At 49.4% G+C, this 10,646-nt stretch overlaps 1 protein-coding gene across 1 annotated transcript; it reads right to left on the bottom strand.

Annotated features, from left to right (window-relative positions):
- Window positions 1–2,741: 2,741 nt before the first annotated feature.
- On the bottom strand, window positions 2,742–2,909 carry CHC_T00002688001 (hypothetical protein). Its single transcript, XM_005713940.1, has one exon. It carries the CDS (start codon window positions 2,907–2,909, stop codon window positions 2,742–2,744), a length of 168 nt encoding a protein of 55 aa, XP_005713997.1.
- Window positions 2,910–10,646: the final 7,737 nt, after the last annotated feature.

Raw genomic sequence — 10,646 nt, 5'->3', positions numbered from 1 at the left:
CCTACTCCCCCAATCGCTTAAATCCCGCTAATCTCCGTCCTCCTTTAAATCGCCTAAATCGCCCAATCACCTAATTCCCCTAATTCCCTAAACGGACAGGGATAGTCGTAAGAGGGCGGGCGCGTTGGAGGAGGGGCAACAGGAGTACGGAAGGGGAGCGGTGTGGTTCCAGAGAACGTGCGGATGAGATTGTCTCATACAGTATGTGGTCATTCAGGGCGGGGGAAGGAGTGAAACGGACAGAGTAAGTGAGATCAGTAGTGAACCAATAGACGCGCGTTACGAGGAGCGCCAGCCAGTAGATGCGCGTCGGGATTCAGGGGCGTGAATAGGGGAACCGCGAATGATATCGTGACAGCGACGAACGGGATCAATGACGCGACATGACAGCGAGGATGACGTCCATCCGGCCAACGGTTGCGGTCGGATGCATGTCGGCAATTTTCGACGTCCATCCGGTATGATAAAATAATCAAATTTGGCCCTGTGCGCATTGAAATTTTTCCAGATTTTTTTCTAGCCAATGCGCACTCCGTCAGACCGTCGGATGCATGTCGGCAATTTTCGACGTCCATCCGGTATGATAAAATAATCAAATTTGGCCCTGTGCGCATTGAAATTTTTCCAGATTTTTTTCTAGCCAATGCGCACTCCGTCAGACCGAAGTAAATTTGCGCTTAATTTCAGCCCACCTGAACGCGCGTCTGTTCGGACATGGGTATAGGAAATATCCCAATCTCTATATTATAAAAGCAAATATCCCCTAATCTAAATCCTTCAAGTTCATGCTGCACATGTAATCCCCATGTTACGTCAGAGTACTGGTATGTACCGTGTGAACATTGTTCCTTCCTTTAACCCCTACACGTATGTTGAACAAACATGATACACCTTTTACACAAATGGGGGATTTTATTTGTCCATACAAGACAAATTGTGGTAAAGTTCTATAATTGTAACTACACTCCTCCACCGTAACATCGTCAAGTTAAAAGAAGTAAAATTGTTATGATTCTTGCATTTAGTATAATAATTTAATACATTCACTCATATCAGCTGGTATGTGTGAGATAGTTCTGTTTTTTTAATTCCTGCATGAACCAGTCCTTCGAATAATACGCAAGGGCATAGGCATATTGGCGCCACAATAGGATTTGTATTCTGTTTGCAGTGCGCCTAGTTTATGCCAACTGGTTTTTTTAATTTTTTAATTGTCCGTTTAGGGCGGTGGCTCATCCCTTAATAATAAATTTTAAAGCATCAGCAGTACGCAGTACGACTGCACAACCGCGTTCAGTAAATGAATGACCATGACGTAGTAATCATGTTTCTATAATGCGGGATGACGTGTAATGTTCGAATTGGCGATGAAAATATATGTCCTTAATGAAAATCGTACAGCCTTTGTTCGTGTAATATTTTGAAAAAATATTACAAAATTATAATAGTATATATGTAATATTTTGAAAAAATATTTCATATATACTATTATAATGTTGCCATTATTTTTATTATTCCAAAACTTTCTCTAGTAACAATGACGTCATGCTCTACAGAGCACAACGTCGTCATCTTGTTTCCAGGCGGCGGGTGACGTGTTGGATTCAAATTGATTATGAAAATATACGGTACGTCCCAAATCACATGCGTACAGTTTTTGTGGGCTGAAAGACGATGTGCGTCCCCCTCTCTCTCCCCCCCGCCCCCGCGCCGTAAAGTAGATGTATGCTGTAAAAATTGGCGACATACAATTGAAATCTGCAACATTTATTGACGTTTTTAATATTATTATAAAGGTGACCGACGCCGTCGCTGGTGTCCGACGCCTCTCCCACGAAATCGCAAAATTCGCGCCCCACCCCGTGACGCCCGTTGCGCCGTGAGCCTATGACTCGCGCTCGTGCTGTCAACACGTGCGCGTCACACCGCACGACTCCGCGTCCACAGCCGGCCCCTCCCAGCGCTGTAGAGCCGCGCCCTTCCTCGCGGCCGCTGCGCCCCCCCACCTCCCCCATACGGTTGTTTTCAAATAATTTGCATATCCGAGCTATTTTGGCGTTGTCCAAAATGTAGGGCAAACCCCCTTCAGTTGTTCAATTATTCGAAGTCTGACAAGATGAGAGACGCGTCAGCGATTTTTTGTATCTAGCCGTCGAAACCTCCCCCACGGAGCACTGGGAGGCTTTTGGCCTTATGATCGGTATGTATACATGATATGTATGCAACTGTACCAGTATCGTTCTATCGTTCTTCTCGTCTTTGTCCAAGTTTTTCCATCACTCCTGTGACGTTGAAATCTCGCATCCGCTCTTGCAATGACCTTCAAACATTCAAGCCAACATGCCAATGAGTCGCCCGTGACACTCTTCAGACACTCTTCAGACACTCTTCTCCCACGTCCGTCCCTCTTCCACCCTTTCCTTTCTCCCTCGTCCCTCGATACAGCGTCCCGCTCGCTGCCGCTGCCCGCACACATGCCTTACGAATGATAGGTTGCCCATGTCCCATTCGCGATGCTCTATGCAGGTGGCGTTAACGCCACCTGTTCAGGTCGAACCCTTCTATCTCGCTCGTACTGTAGCGCGGCGACGGCCGCATCTGCACTCTTGCTTCAAACTCTACCGACACCACCCGTTTCGCACACTTTGAAACACGCAAAAAAAATTTACTGAACGACAAACACACGATGAGCACGCATTACTTACAACTAAAGCCTTTTCCTCCAACCTTGGTCCCACGTCTCACTCCCTTCCGCCAAGCAGAGCTGTAGCAAACCCCCTCATCACTTCTATCGTATCACGACCGTAGTCCCTCAGCCCGGCAATCTCCCGGCGCGCCTGTGACACCGCATCTCCAATGTTCCCGTCGGCGAGTAGTTGAAACTGCACCTCGTTCAGGCGGTGCAGCATCAGTTCCTGTGATGCAATTCGTCCAGCGATGCTCTGTAGACACCGCTGCAACCCCGCTGCCATCGACTCCGACGCCGACGGTAGGGGAGATGGCGCATCCGTCATGTGCGAAGCACCCTCCATCCCGCAAGCGATTGCCGCCAGCACTTCGTCGCTCTCTGTGCTCATCGACAATGGGAGTGCTGGTGAACACACTTGGTCTTCATATCTATCGCCCAGCGTGCCCTCATGTTCACCCTGCATCTCCTGCGTCCTCATCACATTCGCGTGCAACGTCATCGATCCAAATAGATGTGATACTCCAATTTCCTTGCCCTGTAGGCTTCCACCCTCGCCTTCAGTGATGTGGCCATCGGGAGCGTAGCCTCCTGCCACCGGCCAAGGGACGCATTTGTTCTGGGCTTCCCAGCCGACCGCTGCGGCGAGCTCCTCTTGTATTGCCTCCCCATATACCCGCTCCTGGTGCTGCGCGGTGACCGGCAAATACTCTACCGGGATGTTGTGATCCTTGATAGCGTAAGTTTCATATGAAGTGTCCGAGGCTGGAGATTGCTCTTCCGGGAAACCATATGGAGGCTGGTACTGTGCTTCCCAATGCGCGGGAAGCTGGTGCTGCGCTATGCCATACGCAGTCTGCTCCACTGTCGCGCATTGCTCCTGTTTAATGACGTAGTGTACACGCCCAGGAGCCTGCGAGACTCGGGCCGGCTGCTCCCGAAGCGCCGGTGTGTTTTGATTCGGTTGTTGGTCGTTTCCATGGTGAACAAAGCGGCCAGGCTGTTTCGTATTGTTGGCAACTGGCACATCTTGTCGGTGTTGCTGCAGCGCAACAGCCTTCTTGAACGTCTTTTTCTGCGCAACTGCCTTGCGTTCATTCGATTTGACCTTGGCGTTGGGCCCCTTCTTCCCGCGCTTCTTGGAAATACCCCCTTCGAGGGCGGCGCGGATGTTTTTGGAGCGGCGCAAGCCGCACGCGTTGCAAAGCGTTACAACGCCGCCCAATCCGCTACGGCGGACGGGGGTGATGATGGTTTTGCACCTGGCACAAGTCCAAGGGGTTCCATCGGGTACAACGCGAATGATCCCTTTGGGCATGCGCTTGGAGCGGCCCTTGCAAGCAGGTGGGGGGTAAGAGGTTTGGGAGCGGGAGGAGTGAAGCGAGCAACGGAAGCGTCGAGGGAGTTTGGGGGAGGCTCTGTAGGGCAACCGATAGGGAAGAACGGTGTTTGGGGGGAGGCGGTGGGAAACATGTTGGAGAGTTGGTGGTATCGTAGAACGAAAAAAAAAGGAGTCAAGATGACATGATGAGCGTCGGGAGGAGGGGAGAGGAGGGGAGAGGAACGAAAGCTAGTACGGCGGGGTTGGCTGTTTATAAAGAGCGGGGCTATGGACGACGGTGTGGGTGGGGGAAAAGGGTTCGCTAAGGCGCAGAGCGGTTCGTTACTATATGATTCACTCGGTTGGGGGGATGAGGGGGGCGAGCGAGGAACTGTTCCCCGTGAGAGGCAGATTGTATGAGCACGGGCCAGTTCTGCATACACCTTCCCAGAGCCGCGCCGTTCCACCTTCACCGCTTGCCTACCGCTTTACCTTCAAACTCCCGCGCGTGTCCGCTTCATTCTACACATTCGCCTATCCGTGCGTGACCCTCCAGTTGACCGCGGATGGTGGTCGCGCCTCGCGCGTTTCTGCACTACACCCATTGCCTCGTTGTCTCCGTGCAGTCGGGGAGCAAGCGGGGAATGCTCTCCGGGCCACAGCCGCCTGCTTTCCGATTTCTATGTGCCCGCTGGAGCTCGCCGCCGAGCTCGCCGTGATGCAGGTCAGGGATGCTTTCAGGTCGCCATCGATTTGTTGCTATCAATTTCGGAGAGCAGGGGCAGCTCGGATGCACGTCGGAGCAACGTGCCGTTAGGGGGCAGCTTGAGAGGGGCGCAGTGGGGATTGTAGAGATGGACGTGGACGGCGGGCCATTAATGAGCATGAGCAAGGGCAACTCTTCCCGCTAATTACGGGTGTTGCATGCCGGCGGTATTCGCAAAGCCATCCTTCTTGCGCTCTCCCCTACAAGTATTTTCAGAATCCCTGCCACATTCGCAAAAACAGACACGTTTCTACCCTCGTACAAAACTATTGAAGCGGTAGCATCCTGCCAGTGGATCTGCGCTTTAGCGGAGCATGCCATCTCCGGCCGCACCTCAGCCTCGTCAGCTTCCTCAACCCTCCTCTTACAGAATGTCTTGTCCTTCGAACGCATGCCTCAGATGTCAAATCTCTCCGCCATTCGCGGCTCTTGGCATATCCTCACTCCACATCCACCACTGCCATAACACTTTCGTACACTCGTTCTTGGCCACGGTATGCTCAGAAGCAGTACCTCTTTTCCATTGCGGCACATATGCTCTTGTCCTATCCTTCCCGACTGCGGCACTTATCACGCGTCGCACAGCAGCAGATGGTACCTACTTGACGATCTATGACAGGCTGATTACGGCTTGAACATCACCTCGACGCTGGATAACTCGTCGAAAGACAACTGAATCGTCGAAAGAAGGAATCTCTCGCTGAGCGCCCGCGGTTCACTTTTACCACACGCTCATGCGGCGTGGCACGTATGCCCGAGTCCTCATACTGATCTATGAATATAAATAACTTTATTACAGAAATAAATCACATCCCGCAGCGCCTGTGCCGCGCGCTGCACACGGACAGCCCGCGAGAGAGAAATGTTCGTCATGGAGAGCGCGCGCCCAGGCGCCCCTATCTGCGACGATCTGTGCACGAGCGCGTCCGGGAGACTCAGCTCGTATATAATTCCTAGGCTCTACTTGCTCGTGACCGCGGGGAGCGTGTTATGTGAAGAGCATGCAGGCTCGTCCAAAGGACGTGCTGCACGACTTCGTTGAGATGTGCACCGGCGTGCAGCCTGACCCCTTCCTACCATTCCCCAAGCTTGCTCCTCCGTCCCACGACGTCACCTCCCTCTGTCCTGTCGAAACGAAAAAAGAAAAAACCTCCATCTTCACCCGTTCCGCCCTCCCTTCGTATCCCCTTGGTACCCATCCCCGCTCCCTACCCCCACCACCCAAACATAATCCTCCCCCCACACCCGACCCCCGGGGCCCGCACCTCCTCTTTCTTCCCCATACCACGCCAGCTCAAACACCATGCTGACCCCGCCGTCCGCCCTCGATCAGTCATAGAAGAGCAACATTTCGCCTAAGTGTTGTCAGAATCGTACGCAGACTTCCATGCCCCCCTCCGAACAATTGCAGCACATCTACGGCCGCTGAAGATGTTCAAGGATCCATCGGTGGAGCGGCCACACTTTGAGAGCTGGTGGAGCGGAATCATCGCATACGCTTGAAGGCAAATCCGAACCCAAGCGGACTTGTTCAGCACGTGGGCGGGACCGCGAGCGAACATCCACAGAGTTGTATAGGTGTGGGGTGCCATCGCGAGTCTATAATGCTGCAACGGCGAAGTAGGGGTTATGGTATCAGTTCGCTCCGACAAGGTCCAAGTGGCGAGCGATGGTGGATGACGGATCGGATCTTGGTGAGATTGACAGATAACACAGCAAGTACAAATCGTGACGAAGGCTGCTTCTTTTTCGCGTTTCAACGCCCAAGATTTGTTGTCAATGTCGTCTTGTAGATTCTTCATTGAGTCCCTGCCGCATCTGATGTCCTCATCCATTTCAGAAAACAATCGAGCCATCACTCGAGATAATGGCTTAGCTGCCCTGAGCCATGACCCACGACTGGCCCTCTGTGATAGTCCGACCAGACTTGCCGCCGCTGTTGTCATTCGCAACTCCCATAATTCCACTCTACATTCGACACGCAGTCTCCAACTGGCCGGCACTTGTAATTCTCTCTCCGCACCTGACTCTAGACTCCACACTCCGTCTGCCCCTTTCTCGCGTCTTATCTTGCGTCCTGTCACGCCGTCAAAGCCGTCGCACGACGCCCGCCGGCTGTTAAGACCTCTTCGCCACGCCACCCGCGCCACCCCTCGCTGTCGCTCACATCATGATAGCATCAGACGCCTCTGCCAAACAAATAGAACGTGTCCAACACCCGACCGCGACTTCACGCCGAATCAACAGATCTATCCTTACCTCGGCTGTGAGATGCCGCAGCCATGGCCGCCATCGCTAGACTTTCGGATTTGGACGGCAGTGAGAGCACAATCTTCGATAAACAGATCGAGAAAAGAAGTAGACCAATCCGATAAGGGGATTTAGGGGATTGGTGCCGAATGGCGGCAGCGGCGGTGGTCGCGGCGGCGGCGGTGGCAGCGGCGGTGGCAGCGGCGGGGGCGGCGGCGGCACAAGGACGACGGCAGAGCAAGAGGACGGCAGGGGCAGGGGGATAGGGATAGACACAAAAAACAACGCAGCAACGGACTATCCCAGTATTCCAGGTCCGTCACTGCGTCTGTGGTCCCAGCATAAAGCGTTTTGGCATTTGTAAGACTTGAATCTTTAGTGCAGATGTGCAGTATGAGTGATAGCGCCCTGCGTGAGTTCCTTGAAAGCAGTGATGCAAGAAAAGTGGCTTTAAAAAGTCGAAATTCAATTTACTTATAGTGCCGGGTTCGATATAGAGCCATTTTCGTCCCACCCCCACAGGTCAGCACTATATTACCAATACAGGAAATGTTAGTATGGGTGGCCACCCATACTAGAATTGCCCTCCGAAAAGTTATCAAATTTTAATAAAGTTGTAGTATGGCTGGCCACCCATACAGCAAAATGAAATCTTGTCGCGCGACAACCGCACTAGAATCACACCCAAATCACCCCCCAAAACATTACCAAAAATCACCCTAACGCAATTTATTACACGTGCGAACAGAAATGCTTTGTATGACACGTGGTGATCAAAATGCAATCTATAACACGTTACACTGTCGAACATTAATTAATGCATATTAAAAACACTATATATTTAACTATGATGTAATTTTGTCAAATTTTACAGCAAGGACGATGTCGTACGACACCGTTCGCCGGTCTGTGATCAGTGACCACTGATCACAAACCCACTGATCACAGACCCACTGATCACAGGGCCATTTGCTAGAAAAATTGGGAATCTAAAATTTTGTCAAATTTTACAGCAAGGACGATGTCGTACGACACCGTTCGCCGGTCTGTGATCAGTGACCACTGATCACAGACCCACTGATCACAGCCCCACTGATCACAGACCTATTGATCACAGGGCCAAAATCTAAAACATTTTTTAAAATTTGCAATCTTAAGTTTTGGCGATGACAACTTCGCCACGAGCGATACCTGCTCTACCCACAGCCCCGTTGACACTTTCTTGCCCTAAAGCCAGCCTCATTCTATCTCAAGTACTTTCCACTTAATATTGAAGTCTTCTAAAACTGTACTATCCCATTAACGCGAGTATTGCTCTGTACCCACAGACCCTTCTACAGTGTTACCGCCCTAAAGCCAGACTCGCTCTATCTGAAGTACCTTCCATTAAATTAAGGTTTTCTAAAACTGTACCATCCTATTAACGCAAATATTTTTTCGATATTATTGGGCTGCCGTTTTACACGGTTGTGTCCCAGATCTGGAAGTGTTGTACGACATCCCCCCTTGGTATGTGATCAGTGACCACTGATCACAGAACCAAAATCTAAGATATTTTGTTAATTTTTGGAGTCAATGGAGGTCGTGCGTGAGGACCGTTGTACGTGGGAGTTGTCTGCATAATTGCTTGGTAGTGTCAGCTCTTAACTCTTGCTTGACTGTGTCAGACATTACTTAGTCCCCTACTCCATTAATCCCCTAAATACAAATATTGTAAGTAATAAATAATTGAGGTAATATTTAATGATCACTTAATTGATGCACAAGCTCTACCATCATTCAGACAATGGTGCTTCAAACCCTTGCGTCTTTGGGACGCAGTTTGGTAATTAGTTGGGGCATGTTGTAATCATTATACATTTAATGTTAATATTTAGTTTTCAATTAGTTAGAATTTTCGTGTAGTTTGATCCAGACGACAGTACAGCACACCATACGTAATGAGACGCAGGCAATGGGTCATACCGTAGTTTCCACGCAATAAAGTATCCGACGGACACCCGCTTCTTCGTGATCGGAGGGTATCGGAGTTCACGGAACCACACTTCGAAAGCAGTGATGCAAGAAAAGTGGGATTTAAAAGTCGAAATTTCAATTTTCATATAATGCCAGGTTCGATATAGAGCCGTTGTCGTCCCACTGGCACAGGTCAGCACTATATTACCAATACAGGAAATGTTAGTATGGGTGGCCACCCATACTAGAATCACCCTCCAAAAGTTATCAAATTTTAATAAAGTTGTAGTATGGCTGGCCACCCATACAGCAAAATGAAATCTTGTCGCGCGACAACCATACTACAATCATACTCAAATCACGCCCCAAAAAATATCAAAAATCTTAGATTTAACGTTAATAATTTAATATTTAACTACTATTTAATTAATGTCGAGCAGTACCGTCATTAGAACAATGGTACCCCGAAACTTTGCGTCCTTAGGACGCGATTGCGGAACATTACACTGTCGGACATGAATTAATGCATTTCATAAACACTATATACTTAACATTAATATTTAACTACAATTTAATGAATGTCTTGGTCACCACGTGTACTTCATTGCATTTCGGTCATCTACACGTGTAGTACATTGCATTTTGTTCGCCACGAGAAATGCATTGCATTTTTGTCGTGCAACAAGATTTTCAAAAGCTGTATGGGTGGCCAGCCATACTGGAATCGACCTCCAAAAAATTAGCAAAAACTACATTAGTTGCAGTATGGCTGGCCACCCATACAGCTTTTGAAAATCTTGTTGCACGACAGAACATTGCATATCATACCAAAGACCTTGCCTGCTCTTGGAAGCCTGCACGATGTACCCTGATATTTTTGAGAGCCCGGCAGGGCTCTATAGTCGTGAAATCCCCCACTACTACTGAACAACAAACTTTACTTATATATCTTTTGCCAATCAATCGCGGAATCGACTACGTCTTTAAGCCCTAATGTCACAATACGAAGTCTAGAGTGCTGTAGAGTGCAGTAATAAGTCTGCAAATAAATAGACCCAATGCATTAAACAAGCACACCAACTGGAATGGATGTCGTGCGCGAGGACTGCTATTAATTAATCCCCTACTCCGTCAATCCCCTAATTAGAAATATTGCAATTAGTAAATAATTGACGTTAATATTTAATGATCATTTAATTGTTGCACAAGCTCTACCATCATCCAGACAATGGTGCTCCAAAACCGAGCGTCCTTGGGACGCGATCTCGTTATTAATTAACGCATATTGCAATCATTATATATTTAATGCTCACGTACATGGCTTTCACACAACTTTCGATGACAGCAAGATCCGACAATTGTACAACAGTGTTGTTCGTTATTACGAAGTCTTCTTGTGAGCCCACAGTAGAGCCTCTCTGCCTGTGGAGAGATCGGAGTTCTGGAAGGCGCAGGGCCGAAAGGTGCATGCACCGTTTGGGGGGCTGGAAGCGTTTGGTTGTGGTGCAAATATTTCTTAGAATGACGATGTCGTACGACACCCTTCGCCGGTCTGTGATCAGTGACCACTGATCACAGACCCATTGATCACAGGGCCATTTGCTAAAAAAATTGGGAATCTAAAATTTTGTCAAATTTTACAGCAAGGACGATGTCGTACGACACCC

Source organism: Chondrus crispus, genomic scaffold (genome assembly GCF_000350225.1).
Source record: "Chondrus crispus Stackhouse genomic scaffold, scaffold_15, whole genome shotgun sequence".
NCBI lineage: Eukaryota > Rhodophyta > Florideophyceae > Gigartinales > Gigartinaceae > Chondrus > Chondrus crispus.
The sequence above is the reverse complement of the archived record's forward strand: the minus strand, read 5'-3'. Positions and strand labels throughout refer to the sequence as shown.